This window comes from Perca flavescens, chromosome 22 (assembly GCF_004354835.1).
Source record: "Perca flavescens isolate YP-PL-M2 chromosome 22, PFLA_1.0, whole genome shotgun sequence".
In the NCBI taxonomy this organism is placed as follows: Eukaryota; Metazoa; Chordata; class Actinopteri; order Perciformes; family Percidae; genus Perca; species Perca flavescens.
In genome coordinates, this window is record NC_041352.1 from 5,217,443 (window position 1) to 5,235,574 (window position 18,132).

The following is an 18,132-nucleotide window of genomic DNA, read 5'->3' on the forward strand; positions in this document are numbered from 1 at the left end:
GAAGCAGAGTATGAGGGCGTGCCATGCTAGCAGCTAGGCGAGCATTATAACGTGTGTTACAAAGTGGCCTTGCGTTTGTCTCTAAGTAAAGGCTGGACTACAATAGAGCTGTTTGGAGCAGTTGGTGAACAGTGTTTTCTGTTGGAGATGGTAAGTCCCTTTGGGGGGGGGACTTTGGGCTTTTTCACTTTGTAAACCTATAACGTTCACAAAAAAGATATATAACACAATAAAGGAAAGGGGAAATGCCAAAAAGCATAATATGAGCACTTTAAAACTAAAGCATATTGTAGCTCCAGCTGATCCCCGCTGTCCCCCTCCAGGCCTTCCCTGTGGGTGTCCAGACCGCTTCGTCCCAGTGTGTGCCTCTAACGGGCGGACTTATCCCAGCGCCTGTGTGGCTCGCTGTATGGGCTTCAAGGACCACCAGTTTGTGTTCGGCCTGTGCCGCCTCAGTAACCCCTGCGCTGGCAAACCCTGCCAGAGAAACCAGAGGTAGGAGCAGCTGCTGCTCACACTCATCCACACTTCTGCCTCTCTTCTTCCATCGCCCTTTCTTAGTTGGTGTTTCAGGTCACTGTGGTTCCTCCAATTCATTCACACACCATCATCATCTTTTTTTAAGGATTTGTGTATTTGTAACACACACAGGTAAATGAAGTAAGTGCAATGTAATGTGGATGTACTAATACACTAAAGTGTAGAAAAGGATTAGAAGAGAGGGTAAAAACAATAAATAATGTAAAAATTATTTTTGTCGACTGGTGGAATAGCGTGGGGTGATTGGCAGGAGGGTGCATCCTTGTGTGTGACATTGTGAAAGGTTCATTTCAATATTTGTACATTAATTTGATACCTTTACAGTTTTTGTCGATTGCTAAACGACAGTGTGCACAACTGGAGTCACGTGTGCAAAACTCTAACTACAGTCTGCACAGCAGCAGTTCATGTGGACCAAACTCTAGTTTGTTTTTCATTGCTTGAACACAGTTTTCAAAACTCTACACACTTATCCCATGACTTTAACCACAACGTGCACAACACTGTAGATTTACAGCACTTTGTTCAAATGCTAACACACTGCTGTCAAAACTGTTAACCACACATTCAAAACAGAATAGATTTCAATCTGGTGCCTATCAAACACTGCTGATTGCAATTTTAGCTGAAAGCCTAAGCAAGTGTCTTATTTTAGACTAGTTAGTGAACATATATGGTATTTATACAGAGAAAGCTCAGAGAGACTTTTTTATATACAAACACCAAATAAGAATGAAACAATTATACACTCTACTATTTGAGAGAAACAGGTAAAAGAGCAAAGATACCAATATGTCCAGGTAAGATGTCTGAGGTTATGTACACAGCTATAAAAAAAAGTGAAAAACACTATATCTTTACAATAGTAAAACTGCGTTCTTACTGTTTTTCAGAAAGTAATGGAGGTGAAAGCAATAGAAACACCACCTTCATTAGTATTTAGAGATGATGCAGACATCCAATGTGATGAAGAAAACTTGCCACATGATGCTGGAGCGAGGCAGGATTAGTCACACTATTCTTTGGTACTGTTACGTATGTACCTTTTAGTTTTTTTTCCCCAGTAATTCCATAAATTACTAGAGACAAAATACTTTAAACTGAAAAACTGCTGATTTTCATTCCTTCTTGTTTACCTTATGTAAAAATTGGTATGCTATACAATCTATATTTTTTCCTTAAATAAACTGTTGAGTAGTGTTAAGTCACTCAAATTGTTCAAACTGTAAAGATGAAAAAGTTTGTAATTTCTGTATTGGTGTTTGATGCTAGTGTTTTTACCCTCAGTGTGTTCTGATTGACAGTGTGTGTTATCTCAGTGAGGCTTGTGCATAGTGTTTGGCTGCACTGAGCCTGTTTTGCAGCTGATGTGAACTGTTTAGCTCAGGTGACTGTTGGTAGTGCAGACTGTAGTTAGAGTTTTGCACATGTGACTCCAGTTGTGCCCACTGTTGTTTAGCAATCGGAAAAAAACTGTAATGTGAAGCAGGAAGTGTTGCGCTTCAGTAACAATGTTCAAAAGAAAAAGCCAAAGCAGTGTCCAAACACTACACACACACACACACACACACTAATGAGTGGAGCAGAGCAGGTTACTTCCTGAGTGTGAACTCTTAGTAGAGCGAGAGCTTCTTCTCTGTAAGGACCGACATATAAATGCATATATGTGTGTGTGTGTGTGTGTGTGTGTGTGTGTGTGTGTGTGTGTGTGTGTGTGTGTGTGTGTGTGTGTGTGTGTGTGTGTGCGTGTGTGTGTGTGTGTGTGTGTTCCAGGTGCATCCCAAAGTACCGTGTGTGCCTGAGCGACTGGTCCGACTGCCCGCAGCACGAGTGTGTCGGCCGGCCCGCGGCCTGTGATAAGAGCAGCGTGGAGCCGGCCTGTGACACTGACGGCCTGCTCCACGCTAGTCCATGCCAGCTGCTGCAGGCCGGGAAGAGCCTGGCCTACATGGGCCACTGCCAGGTAGGATCACACCTGGAGACACACTCACTGCTCACCTAGCTGCTGCTGCTGCTGCTGCTGACAGAGCCTGCACTAACCTGATGGTGCCACTGAGAGGAAGCGTTTGAAAAAAACAAAAAAAATGTAGTGGGCTCAGAAAATAAAGAAGATGCTTCACATCACTAGTGTGTGGAGAACGAAAAGAGTCCCCTGTTGTCCTGCTGCTGGCCTACAGGATGGGATGTGCACACAACTACCTCTCTCATCTTTACAACTACAACCATAATGCTCTGAGATTTAGAATAGTGTTCCAGCAGATGTACTGATCACATTCATGCTCCTCCGAAGATCAACCCTTGGTAGTTTGCCAAAAATGTAACCTCTCTACTGCTAAAGCTCTAAGAAATATTGAATGTTTTTTGTTTTGTCCATTCTTTTTGTATAGTGGAGTTGAATGAATAAATGAATGAACTTGACTTAAAGAGCACCTTTCATGCAAAGAATGCACAAATTGCTTCACATGTCACAAAACAAAAAGCAAACAAAGAAAGATAGCACGAGTTTAAAACCTTACACATGCACAAGGATGAGGGGAGAAAGTATCTTACTGTGTAAGTGGACTTGTTGTGTTAGCAAGGCTTTAGACTTTCCATTCTGACTCCCACGTATCAAATACTGTTAGTTTGGCCTCATTGCTGCACTAGTGGAAAAGCTCAGAGTGACCAAGACAGAATAAGGTCAATGAGGGAAAACATGGAACAACCATATTAAAATGTGTATGTGTATGTAAATGTGCTGATGTGCTGGGTGTGCTCTGTCCTCAGGATGCCTGTCGGAAGCCTCGGCAGGTCTGTGGCCATAACGGGGAAACCTACAACACGGTGTGTGAGGCCTTCTCTGACCGCGTGGCCGTGGACTACGAGGGCCCCTGCCACGCTGTGGGGGCCATGTCTGACGTGGCTCCCGACTCTGCGTGCAGTGTGATTCCCTGTCCAGCTCTGTCTACCCCGGGCTGCCAGCCCGTCACTCCCCCTGGTCAGTAAATGTTCCCACACATACTGACATGTTCGCAGCATCAGTTTGTGGAGGATGTGTTGAAGTAACCCAGCGTGACCTCTGACCTCTGTCCAGGAGCCTGCTGTCCTATCTGTGCCAGCATGCTGCAGATCCTCTGGAACAAAGAGCAGATCAACACGTTCTCTAAGGTAAACACATTCTGTCTCAGGTGTAATTACAGATGCTGACCGCTGGGGGGAGTCCCCAGTCTACTGTCTCTGTGTGTGTGTGTGTGTGTGTGTGTGTGTGTGTGTGTGTGTGTGTGTGTGTGTGTGTGCTTGTGTTCTTGTTTAACTACATTCGTGGGGTCCAAAAACCGGGAATACAGTATACTTGTGGGGTCCCGACAGCTTTGTGGGGCCAAAATGCTGGACCCCACAACTTTAAAGGGCTGTTTGAGGGTTAAGACTTGGTTTTAGGATTAGGGTTAGAATTATGGTATGGTTAGGGTGAGGGTAAGGGTTAAGGTTAGGCATTTAGTTGTGATGGTTAAGGTTAGGGTAAGGGGCTAAGGAATGCGTTATGTCAATGACGGGTCCCCACAAAGGTAGTGCCACGCACTATGTGTGTGTGTGTTGGTGTGTGTGTGTGGGTGTGTGTGTGTGTGTAAGACAGGTCTTTAAAGCCTGACAAGCACAAGCCGAGCTGATTGATCTGCAGCAGTGAAGATTCATGAGAATACGAGTGTAACTGCTTAGAGAAAGCCCAGTTCATTCATTCTCTTTCGTTTATTCACTTTAAAATCAAACTTTAGGATTGTGGTTGTTTGCGCTTAGGGAGGAACTCACACATAAACGTGTTCCTAGGTGTTGGGGAGTGGGAAAAGCCTTTAGTGTGTCCAGAGGGAGCTGTGTGACTGTGTCTGATAAATGTCCTCCAGTGATGTCACTTGAGTTAGCGTCAGTTGAAGACTACACGTCTGGAAAGTAAAGATCTCTGGAGGAGTGGAGTCAGAAAGACGTGATCTGAGCGGACCTCTGCTGCAGGAGACATTAGCTGCTGCTAGCAGGACACACAGGTTTGGACAAGTAAGATAAACAAGGAAGATACGATAAGACGAGGAAATAAATAAGCCGATATTTCTGGTTCTGATCTACTTATATACACACACATATATGTACATATTGTATATAAGTGTATAAGTGATAGTGTGTACCGCTGGGTCATATGCAGATCAAGTCTTTCATGTTTTGTTGATGGCTGTGTTCAGCCGTCCGTGTCTCTCTGCCTCTTAATACTAGTATTAATACTTAATACTCAAAATATTATTATTATTATATTATGATTTTATTCTCAAAATACTATAATATTGTTTTTGCTAATTTTTTATTGCAGACAAACCAAAAATATTTCGAGTACAAACATTAATTATCAGATTTTAATATTATGGACTCTCTCACAGTGTTGCCAGTGTGAACACCACAGTCCTGTGTCACTGCAAGATTTATTTCTTTAGAATAACAGATCATTGCTCTGTAGAACTCATTCAAATCATTCTTAAGAAATGAAGTGAATGAAGCTTAAAGTGCTCATATTATGCTCTTTTTCAGGTTCATAATTTAGAGTAATTTAGTATTTAGAGGTTATACCAGAATATGTTTACATGGTTTTATTTTCAGAAAACACCATATTTTTGTTATACTGCACATTGCTGCAGCTCCTCTTTTCACCCTGTGTGTTGAGCTCTCTGTTTTAGCTACAGAGTGAGACATCTCACTTCTGTTCCATCTTTGTTGGGAGTCGCACATGAGCAGTACCTAGGTAAGGACTACTAGCCAGTCAGAAGCAGAGTATGAGGGCGTGACACGCTAGCAGCTAGGCGAGCATTATAACGTGTGTTACACGTTTGTCTCTGAAGTAAAGGCTGGACTACAATAGAGCTGTTTGGAGCAGTTTGTGAACAGTGTTTTCTGTTGGAGATGGTAAGTCCCTTTGGGGGGGGGACTTTGGGCTTTTTCACTTTGTAAACCTATAACGTGCACAAAAAAAGATATATAACACAGTAAAGGAAAGCCAAAAAGCATAATATGAGCACTTTAAAGGCTGGATGTTGTTTAATTGGTTCCATCTGTGACTGAACTGTGACCAACATGCAGTATGTCTGATCCCTCCTCCTGTGTTTGACCTCTGACCCCTGGCTGCAGCTAAATAACAACCAGCCGGTGACGGTCCACGACGTGCTGCAGGTCCTGCGGCTTCATGTCTCCGTGCCGCAGTGCGACGTCTTCGGATACCTGAGCATCGACCACCAGCTGGTGGTCCTCATTGCTCCGGTGGAGCAGCAGCCAACACCACTGCAGGTAACACACACACACACACACACACACACAGACAAAATCATATGCGAAAGTCATAACGCTGCATAAGGTATTTCTAACATGAGAGGGATCAAATTATTCCGTCAGTAGTAAAAACAAGTACTGCTCATCAAGCACCTCCCTGCTAAATCCCATTTGGTACACAGGTGCCCCCTGGGAAACATTTACTCAACTGCGTCTCCATGTGGTTTGGAGTAGAATAGAAAAAAATCTTTATTGTCTTCAGCTCACCAAACACAAGAAACAAGACGCAGTTAGACCGCCATTAAAAGCTGTGTTACACAACATGTTGGGTCAAAAGCTTTTGGGTTTGACAGCTATTTTACTTTCCATTGACGTAAACCTTAAATCTAAGGTTTAGGTGATCGTACGGTGAAAAGTTAAAACTCTTTTAACAATAGATTTGTTAACTAGTTGTCAAATCTGCTGACACTAAGGCCACTACGTTTCCTAAGAAGATAAGGTCGCTGTGGGCTGTAATTTCAGAGAAGTTCAGCCCAGAATCCAGAAGTGTATCAAGGTATTTCAACATGTTGGCCATCAAGTGAAGCTGGCTGTTTTCAGACCTTGTTTTGTGCAGATAATGAATTATTTAGTCTCGGCCACGTTGATCTCTCTAGGCTGACATTGTTGATTAATGTTTGAAGGGCCTGGGTGTGGGTCAGATAGGCAGCTTCCCCTAATGTAGAAGGCCATGTCATCAGCATACTTACTCAATTCAATAATGCTAGTTATACTGCTCTTATTTGTATATCATGTGGCTGTTTTTGTGTGAAAACTTTATGTTTTATGTTTTATTTGGACCCGGGTCGAGAGTAGCTGATGTTCTGCATCAGCTAATGGGGATCCTAATAAAATCAAAAAAATCAAATCAATGTAAAGGGTTTCTCGTTGATCATGAAGTGGCCTGTAAAGAGAGAGAATAAGAACCCACTCCCCTGACACTGACCCTCTGTGGGCGTCTCTGATCCAGAGGACTAACCTCGTGTTGATCTTGAGATCAACGAGCCTTTACAGGAGGACGCGTCTTCACTGAGTTTAGAATAGAACGCTGGCATATCTTTAGCTGTTTGGTAACTGTAACAGAGACCGCACAGTGTTGCGCTTATGTGAAGTGGAGGGGATCAGGCATCGTGGCCAAAGGGACGTTCAGGTGGCTGGCCAGAACTCGTTCCGTGGCTTAACACGGTACGGAGGCCGGGAATCGGTTAGCAGATTGGTGCCTAGCTTTGTTGGTGTAGGCCTGATTTTTATCCATGATTAAACTCCATTTAGTCTTTAAGAAGGCGGCTTTCAGAGGGCCTGGGCCACTGGTCCTGTTAGGCTGCAGTTCACAAAGACTTGCAGTAACATCATCCTCTTAGATGACTATTGATGTCTTTACAGCACGTGTCAAACTCAAGGCCCGCGGGCCAAATCCGGCCCCTTGCAGATTTAGATCCGGCCCGTATATCAGTTTGGGTTCCCAATAAATTTTGGCCCACCTAGTTGTGTGCCAAACCAAAAATACAGGAAAGTGTTTTTTAAACTGCAATTACCTGACATTCAAAGCAGACATATGGCAGATTTGCTGACTCTGGGACTTAAAAATTCCCCCAGAAGCAGAGTTTTCATATTCAGGCTGTGAAACAGGTTGTTGTTAAAAAACAACAACATTGTTTTGCTTGATTTGCTAAATTCTATGACGGCTAAAGAGCTCTCTTGATGAATTTTGCAGGGCTTCATGTCAACAAAAATGCGACAAAAAGCATGCAAAAATGTCAGAAAAGCAACAAATTTACAAATAGGTGACAAATGTCTGAGATAGCCACAAAAAAGAAAAAATTACCAAAATGTAAAAGAAAAAAAAAAGCGACATGCAGTAACAAAAGCACGTCAATAACCTTTACATGTCTGGCCCTCGGTGTGATTCTCTTTTTCCCGTGTGGCCCTTACTGAAAATGAGTTAGAGGTTCAGGTCATTAACAAAAGTTTGACTGTTACAGCACTATCACCCTTTTTACTGGATCTGCCCCTTTCTGTGTCTGTTTGATATTACCAGTTGCACATTTGCACTCCATTTTTTAAATACAATTTTCCTTAAAGGTTTTCCCCCTTAACTGTCTCCTTTTCTCATGCACTTATTCTATATAAGCAGTGCAGAAGGCAACCTTCCTTTGTTTGGGGGTTAGCCAGGCACGTGCACAGATAGACCCCAGGTGGTGCTCAGGCACTTCCCTTCTGGCCTCTCGCTAGATATACCCAGTGTTACCCTGGTAACCAGACCATTGTTTCATTTGCTCTGGCAGATAGCATTCCGACACCCCGTGAATGCAGCACAAACGCCCTATCTCGCAATGTTACCGAAACTGAAAAAATGATTTGTGTGTCCGCTCCGTGATTTGCATCCGCTCCAAAATATAATGGGTTCTTCCTTGGCCCATGCGTCTCCCTTCCACCAAGTTTAATGAAGACCAGGCCAGAGGTTCTTCAGTAATCCTACTGACAGACAGACAAACAAACAAACGGACAAATGGAACCGAAAATAAAGCCTCCTTGGCGGAGCTACTTATCTAAAATCACATGGTTATTTCATGATTTACTTTACAGTTTGTACACTCCATCCTAGACTGTAAAACACTAAACTTAAAGCCATACAGTATCTGTCATCAGTCATCAGTTTGAAAGGCTTAAAATGCCCTATCAGCATTGGATGGATGTGTGTAACCATGGATCTTGAAGTGTGGGCGTGATTGGCCCCTTAGTTTCCACTTTGAATGGACATGTAGGAAAAGAGTGGTAGTGTGATTATTATGCCGGTTACACACTGGCTGCGTGGCGCGAGCGTGTCAGCTCCGTGGCGTGTCCGTTCATATTTCGGCTGCCATGGTAACAGGTTAGAGCTTACACACTGCCTGCGGGACACACACGTCTCAGCCGCGCCGAAAACGCGTGCCTGCTAGAAATAGAACCGACGCCTATTTTTCACGCGACACGCAAGCGTGTCGGATGCGTTTCCAGGCAAAATAGAATATTAAAAAATGTTTATATGTTGTTTAGACACAAATACATATTAATAAATGACATGTTGATGTTTGAAAGTCTCTAGGTTTTGATATAAATGTAATAAAAAAAAGAATAATCATCCAAGAAACATCCATGTGTCCAGACAAGGCTAGCAGCAGCAGCACCACGTCAGACACGTTTCTGGTGTGTAAATACAGAAATCATATATAATATAATATAATATAATAACAGAAACGCCACGCTCACGCCACGCAGGCAGTGTGTAGCCGGCCTTATAATGGCTGTACATGTGTCTTCTAACCTCTTTTGCCTTGCACCATGAGAGGAGAAAACCTTTTTATAGACTGATGTGATCTCATTAAATACTTAGTTGGCTCTTTCATGCTTGTTTCCTGGTTTATTAAACCAATTTAATTTCCAATGTGCATCAGAGATAATAGAGAAGGTGGGACCAGACATGCATTTATCTCTCTCTGTTTGTATTCAACCTTGTGCTGCTGCAGCCTGAATGTCAACATGACAAAATTCATTACAGACTTGTGCTATGATGAAAGGGTTATGAAAATGTTACAGGTTCAAACAGCATGAGTGCCGTACATGAAAGTGAGTGAGGCTTCTGTTCAGACTAGGGATCGACCGACACTGGTTTCTCTAGGCCAATAACGATATATACTTTATTCATCCCACAATGGGGAAATTCACTAATTACAGCAGCAGTTTTTCCACAATAAAAACAGACCAACAAACAACCAAACAACAGGCAAAAACTCTGACTGAATGTAAAGTGGCATTATATAAAAAGTATTTAAGTAAAGTAAAGTGAGGTCGGCATAGTGCAGAAAAATACTGTAATTTAGTAAGTAATTGACGTGAAATTAGATTGAAAAATATGTAATTACATAACAGCAAAAGTAATTAACCATAATATAAATTATATTTAAGTGTGACCATAATATAAAACATGTTGAAAAAGTAAGTACTTGGAATGGAAAAATATATAAATACAGATGGGAAAATATAAATACAGATAATAACAAATATATACATAGAGCCATGCTGAGTGGTGGGTGATTGAGACAGGACCCAAAAAAAACTACAACATTATCGGGTGGTGCAGGTGTTGTAGAGTCTGACAGCGGCCGGGATGAATTATGAATGAATTATTAGTAGTTCAAACCGATATTTGAAACCGATATGCATTTACAGTGAAAATGAAAATCTTTAAGTTAAAATTAAGGATTTTGGAATGTTCGGACTCTTTTTAATTATGGAACTTTATCGGTTATCAGGCAAATTAAACGCTGATACAGATAATCTGCAAACTGCCAAAAAACGGCCCGATAATCGGCCAGGGATGATAATGGGCCAGGGCCGATAATCCTATCTGTCCCTACTTCAGACATTAGACAACTAGCACGATGTAAGGCTGTATGAAAGGACTGATCAGCCCTTTCCATCCTCGGCAAGTCTAAACCACTTCTCAATGTTGAAGCACTTTGGTTCCAGTGTACCCCCCACCTAGGGGCGTCGGGCTGGGGGGAGAGGGGACTGAGTATACAGGGCCCTCATGTGAGAAGGGCCCACAAAGATACCAGAATAAATAGCCATGGATGTGGGGGGGGGAGGCATTATGTACAGGGCCTGCCTCCACATCACACGTTTGATGCTTCAGAATGAATGATCTTCAATAAGCACTGTGCATTGTTACTTGCTGCATCCAGTTGTGTGGTGGTGGAAATGAGCATGTGTCCGAGGCGAGGCACAGCAACCTGTACGCTGCTGAGACTGGACCTCCAGCTTTTAAGGGCTCCTGCACACTGGCTGCGTGGCGTGAGCGTGGCGTTTCTGTTGCGTTTCTGTTGCGTGTCAGCTGCGTGGCGGCTGCGTGGCGGCTGCGTGGTGGCTGCGTGGCGGCTGCGTGGCGGCTGCGTGGCGGCTGCGTGGCGTTTTCTATGTCTTTGCACACCAGAAACATGTCTGACGCGGTGCTGCTGCTGCTAGCCTTGTCTGGACACATGGATGTTTCCCATTGATAAAATGAAATACCATGTTAAACATAAATATATACTGATCTGATTACTGCAAAGACAACGTCAGCAGTATTGACGGCAAAATAGGCCACAGGATATTTCATTCTGTATTGACAGGTGCAATATTTGAAAATCGATAATTATTATATATTATTTTTTTAATTAAATTTATATTTCTTTCAAACACCATGTCATTTATTGATATGTATTTGTGTCAAAATGACATATAAACATCTTTTCCTATTCTATTTTGCCTGGAAACGCTTCCAACACGCTTGCGTGTCGCGTGAAAAACAGGAGTTGGTTCTATTTCTAGAATGTACGCATTTTTCTGAGACGTGCGTGACACGCAGGCAGTGTGCAAGCTCTAACCTGTTACCATGGGAGCCAAAATAAAAAACAGACACGCCACGCAGCTGACAGGCTCACGCCACGCAGCCAGTGTGCAGGAGGCCTTATTCTGTCTATGGCCTTAGAGAAGGGATCTCATAATTGATTGTAGATATAAAAACTCATATTGTACCCTCAAGTCATGAAAGGGGATTGTGTCAGGTTATTCTAATAGGAAGAGGTGTATGTGTGCCAGCCAGGAAGTGGGTTAAAAACACAGTACAGCTGGCTCTATCTGGTAGCAATCTGATCTAATCTTAGAACAGAACCAGTTCATGCCCAAAAGCGTTGAACATGTTTCATACAAAAGCTGCAGATAGACTGATGCTGTGTGGTGGGGGGATTAAAGGATGGACGGAAAAAGAAGAAAGAGTTGAAGACATGAAGAGAGAGAGAGAGAGAGAGAGAGAGAGAGAGAGAGAGAGAGAGAGAGTAAAACTGCAAGAACAAACTTAGACTTGTTTTGAAAGAGGTAATCAAAAAGATGAATTTTCTGTCAGAAGAAAACATCTCAGAAATCAACATCAAGGCACTTCTTCACATTACCAGAGCCTTGACCTTCTGAGTGCTCAGACATCTCTTTGAGCTGAAGAATAATTAGAATAGTTGAACAGTTTGAACAAGTCAGTTCCAAAGTTCTGCTTCTACATCTTAAATACAGTTGACATCAGACTGCATCAGATCAGCCATACTAATTATGTTTTTCATAAAAGCCTATAAAAAGATCGACTACATGACGCACAGCAGAAACAACAGCACACTTTAATTTTGAATTAATAGTCACCAGGAGAGCTAATGTCAGGGTATTGTGCATTGAGCATAGCTGTCGGAGCGTGCACGGAGCCCACACTGTCACTAACTGCACCACCTATGTTGGTGATAGACGGGCTAAATCAACCAATCAGATCAAACTCTTGCCGAAACAAGTCGGGAGAAGAGCAAAAACATCTTTTCCTCACGAGGCTAGCTAACTGATGCTCTGTTAGCTCTGTTAGCGCTCCCGTTTCCTCCCACCCTTCATTTCAGATCGAGAAAGGTCAGTTTAAAGATTTTCGTCAGATTTTGAGAGGCTTAGTCGTCGACGCTCATCGCGCTCGTCATTTCTGAGTTAGCGCTCCACCAATCAGATTGGTCATTGAGTCCGACTGCCCGCCTTCCGACCCAGCGAGTCAGGTCAGCCAAAATGAAGGCCACGGAACACACCGAACAGACTCGAGTCACCGACCTCGCCAGACTGTCCGACGGCTGATTATCGGGTTGGTGCGTCAGGGCCTTTAACTGGCACCCAAATCTGCGTGGCCATTTGGTCAAAAAAGTGATTCCCCCCAGCACCCTGCTTTTCCATGCTCACGTCGTGTAATGACGTCACTTCATAACGTTCCCGTGGCAACAGGGGAAAAGGGCCGCTCTGGTGTGAAGTAAACGCGACATTTTTCAACTTTCTGCTAAGATATACGTGACTTTTATTGCGACGAAAATGCGAGGATTATGAAATCATGCAAGCCCTGCATATTTTGCACGGAAACCTGCAATTTATGCGGCGAAAGTGCGGCATATTTGAAAAAGTGCGTCCCCCGCATAATATGCGGACTTTGGCTGATTATGCGTTGAATGACGCGATCGCGTAATCGCGTTTTTCTGGAGGGACTGATTCCAGTGGTGATCTGTGTCTGGATATAAGATCTGAATATCAACATCTGACCCACAGACCTTTTGCTTTTTTATCACAGCTGTGTTTTCCCTGATCCAGATCCATGGACCATGCATCACCGCTTGCTCATAAATAAATTGTGATGGATGTGGTTCGTGCTTGTTAAAAACAACACTCTGACCATACGCAAGATTTATTCCCCCAGATGTTTCTGCTACATTGCCCTAGTCAGTGTGGTAATTTAGCTGAAAACATTTTGAGAACAAACATAGCATATGGAAGGGGAGTTGTTAGTGTTTCAGTGGCTTGGATTGCTTGTGTATGCTGCCTGAATTGATTCTGAAGTTATTTAGACGATTTTATTTTCTCAGTAAAGATGAAAAGAGAAACATCTCTGCATTCCCCTGCAGAAGTCTTGCCCACCTTTATTTTTAACATGCAGTTCTCTACCTTCACTCTTTCAAGGCCATAATGAACCCAACCTGTAGGGCTGACATTTTTACATTGAATAATTTATTTGATAATTTGATACTTCAGAATTCATGGTGCGAAGTCAGACAGGCTTGTAGCTGAACGTCCGACTGAAACATTTTAACACACGCACTGCCAACCTGAACTTCTCTGGACATTTCCCAGAGGAGCTGTAGGATCGGACATCAAATGCTCTTTAGCCGTGCCGGCTCCAGAGGACAAAGTCTGGCTAACGTCTGATTGGCCCAACGTGTAGGAATTCACAGCGACTAGCGCGCCTGTTGGTGACTTTTCTGAAATGTTGAAGTATGAAGTGACACAATGTTGGCATTCAGACAGACGAGGCAGCTGAAGAAAAGACACAAAACAAACAAGGGTCATGGTAGTTAAGGGAAGCGTCTTCTGGTGGCTTTTAGGTTTAGGTGTTACTAGGCAACAGCTTCTCCAACTTTGTGAGAAGTAAAGTCATATTCATCCCCGGGTTGACGGAGGCAGTGCCAAAACAATTCCTTAAATACGATTATTAAAGTAATTAAAGCTTTTTTATGCAAAAGCAGAACCAACAACCCTGAAACTGAATGATGACGGTAGGGGTGACCCCGAATAGTCGAAGATTCGATGCATCAATATGCGGAGCCTGATTCGACCACCAATCTCACAGTCGGATCATACCATTTTGGCAATAAGGGGGGTGCTCAATGTCTAATTTCACACAGAACTACTGGTTTTGTACGGTTATAATAAGTTATGTACAGCCTTTAATTATGATAATGCTGTAAAAAAAACGTGAAAAGAAAGAAAGAAAAGTTCAATAAATATTTTTTACGTGTGTGTGTGTAAATCCAACCACCCCTGTGAAAGATTTCAGTTTCACTTTCCCTGACCCGCGACAGACGAGGAGCATCAGACGAGGAGATTAACGTTACTTAACAATGTCTGGAAAAAGAAAATCTAAAGTGTGGATGCACTTTCAAATGGTAAAAGATGATCCAAAAAACGTAAAATGCAAGTTGTGCCAACAGCTCATGTCCTACTACTCGTCAACAACAAACATGGCTTTCCACTTAAAACGGGTAAGTTTATTACCAATAAAGACATTTCACTTTTTCATATATAATGGCGCTTTTAATTTACGAATAGCAATATCATATGTTGGGACTTAAAATATGTTAGTCTTTTTTCTAGATCCACCCACAGTATCAGACTGACGACAGCAGTTCATCTAGTAGTAGTAGTAGTAGTAGTAGTAGTAGTAGTAGTAGTAGTACCGGAACTGCGCCAAAAGTAACTCAAAGAAAGCTAGATTTGAGACCGCCATTGCCCGAGAAAAGGAAAAGAGAAATCCCGGACAAAATTGCAGAGTTTATTTTGCTTCACAATGAGGTCAGTGAATGTTGTGGACGGTGAAGGTTATAAAGAATGAATGCGCACACTTGAGCCAGGATACACAGTTCCCAAAATAGAGTCGGTTATGCATGCGGCGGATGTGAAATACGCGTCCATACGCGCCTGCGGTTTACATGTTACCCTCCTGCTGACTAGTGTCGTGCCCCTCCCAACCCATTAACACACACACACACACAGACACACACACACACACACACAGATGATTCGACTATCAGTTGACTATAGAAAGATTCGTCAATTCTGATTCGAATGTGTAAATCCTTAGACGGACAGAATGGCTTTTCATTGATTCACCAAAATTATTCTAATTTAAATTCTGTCCACATCCTGCCGAGTACAGTCCAAATGAGCAGCAGTGTTCTGTTTTATTGGGGATGCTACGACTGTTGACACTGTATCCTAGCCTAGAAATCTAGACACACCCTAGCGAGCTGGAAAAACCAAATACTGGTCAGGCCAATCACATTGTGTATAGAGTCGGTGGGCGGGGCTTATGGCTGCTGCTGCTGCTGGTGAACAGAGGGCTTCTGGAAGACTTGGAGTTCAGCTTTTCTTTGATAAAAGAACAAAGAACAGTACTGAAGTCATTCTTAAAAAAGGAAGATGTGTTCAGAGTTTTGCCAACCGGATACGGCAAAAGTTTAATCTACCAACAAGGTACTCTACCTTCTTCGTTGCTCTGGTTGGTTGTAGCGCTATCCTATTACGTGCAGAGGGAATTTGAAAGACAACCATTTATCCTGCCCCTCGGATTGAGCTCCGTCAATGGTGAGTTCCCAGACCCAACATCTTGATGTGGGTCTGGCTTGTCAGGCTAACAGTATCCCAGAATACCAGCTGGGATGGTAGAGGATTTAAGCCAGGCTCATTATTATTTGTATCGGTTATTATGTCTTGATATTTACTCAGGCAAGAAAATATTTAGGAGCCTGGGGTCTGCCAGTCAGGATCTCAGGGTCCAGTCAAAGAGGGGGCGGAGCCTGGGGTCTGCCCGAAAAGTAGCAAAATATACAAAACAAAGTTGAGGTGGAGCTCGAGACATGACAGCTGCCCACGGCGCCATCTTAGTACCATCTTTTGAAAAGGGTCGGGAAACTTTTTCCGAAATAAGCTGGTTGAACCTGACATGGATATGTGTGGGAATGATATGTGTCCACAACGGTATCTTCTGGTTGTTTCTGTACGGCTCTCTGTTCACACTAAAGTGACAAAACAGGAAGGAAACAGCTCCTATTACCCCCCCCCCCCCCCATCCCCCCGCACATTTCGATGACGCTGTAGTGCTCTGAGAAGAACAGTTCCTCTTAAAAGTAGACCTGGAAATCTGGAAAAGATCTGGAAAATGCACAATACTGGTCCCTGCAGGTTTCTTTTCTTCAGAATTGTCATTCAACCCTGGTCCAACGTAGACATAAACACATCAACGTCTACAACAGACATGCTTTCATACACAGTATATCATAAAAGGTAGATGGCAATGATTTGATGACTTCCAGCCTATAATAAATCCAGAGTGCATTTTAAAACTAATTAGTGGCTAAGAGTGTTCAGGGTGCTCTCTTGTATTTTCCAGATCGAAGCTTGCGGTAAGGAGGCCGAGAAGATTGATTCCCTCATCAACTACGCCAGCCCCACGCTGGTCTCCCATGTTCCCCTCTCTGCCTTCCTCAATTCTGAGCTCCAGACCTCCTCCATCCACTCGTCCGGGGGCCCTGGGCCTTCCCCTCTGCCCCCAGGCCTGTGCTTCCTGCTGGGCCTCCTCGTGGCTGCAGCCCCTGTCCTCCAGCAGGTCTGAGTGCCTATCATCCCCTCCCAGCGTCTCCCTCACTAACTCTTGAGTCTTCCAAAGTACCCTCCCACCTCCCCTCCTCCTCCTGAGGTGAGTGTGCCGCTCATGGAGCAGGAAGAAGCAGCGGCGGTGCCTTTTTTTCGACAATCATTCCTATTGGCATACCTGCATGTCAAACAATCAAGGCGGTGCAAAAGCTATTATTCTGGAATTTTTTTGTATGAACAGTATTATTCAACACACTGGTTCTCCCTCAGTGACGTGTGATTAAGTGTTTGTGTGTGTGTGTGTATGTGCGTGCGTGTGTGTGTGTGTGTGCGTGCGTGCGTGCGTGCGTGTGTGTGTGTGTGTGTGTGTCAGACTTCATTCCATCCAGTGTTTATCCACTAGTCCCAGCAGCAGCTCTCTGAAAGCTGTTAGGTGGGAATGTAAATTTCATGACTCACTCTGTCTTCTTCTGAGGCTTTGTGTGTGGGTTTATGTGTATGTGTGTGTGTGTGTGTGTGGGGGGGTGGGGGGGGGGGGGGGGGGGAGACAGCTGTGCTGTCTGGCAGCACATCTGTCTTACAAATTAGCCACAATTCCCTCTGCCACGCATACACTTTTACGCACACTCACACACAAAGACGGGTGTCACGCAGGCAGACTTCTCTGCTCAGTGTGTGTCAGATGGAGTGTGTACATGATGAGACTCCAGAGTGTACACACAGCGTGCATTAGCACAGTGTGTGTGCGCACGGTGCAGCGCGGCGTGTAGTGTGTAGCACAGTGCAGGATGTATATACATGTGAGGTGTACATGGACCTAGTGTTGAACCTCTAACCTCAGCAGTGTTAGTGCCGTGCTCGTGGGCTGAGCCAGCTCAGAAGAAACAAAGGGTTGTAACTACTGACCAAAGCGAGAAGTTTTTTACCCAGCAGCCACTTCATCTGATGTGGTGTCAGACTGCGTGGAAACTATGAATATCAGAACATGATGAAGTATTGTATGTAATGTACAGTACAGGCCAAAAGTTTGGACACACCTTCTCATTCAATGCGTTTCCTTTTTATTTTCATGACTATTTACATTGTAGATTCTCACTGAAGGCATCAAAACTATGAATGAACACATATGGAATTATGTACTTAACAAAAAAGTGTGAAATAACTGAAAACATGTCTTATATTTTAGATTCTTCAAAGTAGCCACCCTTTGCTTTTTTATTAATAAGGGACAAAATTCCACTAATTAACCCTGACAAGGCACACCTGTGAAGGTAAAACCATTTCAGGTGACTACCTCATGAAGCTCATTGAGAGAACACCAAGGGTTTGCAGAGTTATCAAAAAAAGCAAAGGGTGGCTACTTTGAGGAATCTAAAATATAAGACATGTTTTCAGTTATTTCACACTTTTTTGTTAAGTACATAATTCCATATGTGTTCATTCATAGTTTTGATGCCTTCAGTGAGAATCTACAATGTAAATAGTCATGAAAATAAAGAAAACACAGTTTTGGCCTGTACTGTAGATAAAGGGTTAATGGGCCAA

General features: G+C 43.3%; 1 protein-coding gene across 1 annotated transcript in view; it reads left to right on the forward strand.

Annotated features, from left to right (window-relative positions):
- Positions 1-17,093, forward strand: part of reck (reversion-inducing-cysteine-rich protein with kazal motifs) — a 68,084-nt gene extending 50,991 nt beyond the window's left edge. The window contains exons 16-21 of the mRNA XM_028568982.1: positions 324-495; positions 2,314-2,503; positions 3,307-3,517; positions 3,614-3,687; positions 5,683-5,838; positions 16,385-17,093. Of these exons, the coding sequence (XP_028424783.1) occupies positions 324-495; positions 2,314-2,503; positions 3,307-3,517; positions 3,614-3,687; positions 5,683-5,838; positions 16,385-16,606 (1,025 nt within the window). The 3' untranslated portion in view covers positions 16,607-17,093. The remainder of the gene's footprint in view (positions 1-323; positions 496-2,313; positions 2,504-3,306; positions 3,518-3,613; positions 3,688-5,682; positions 5,839-16,384) is intronic.
- The last annotated feature ends 1,039 nt before the right edge of the window (positions 17,094-18,132 follow it).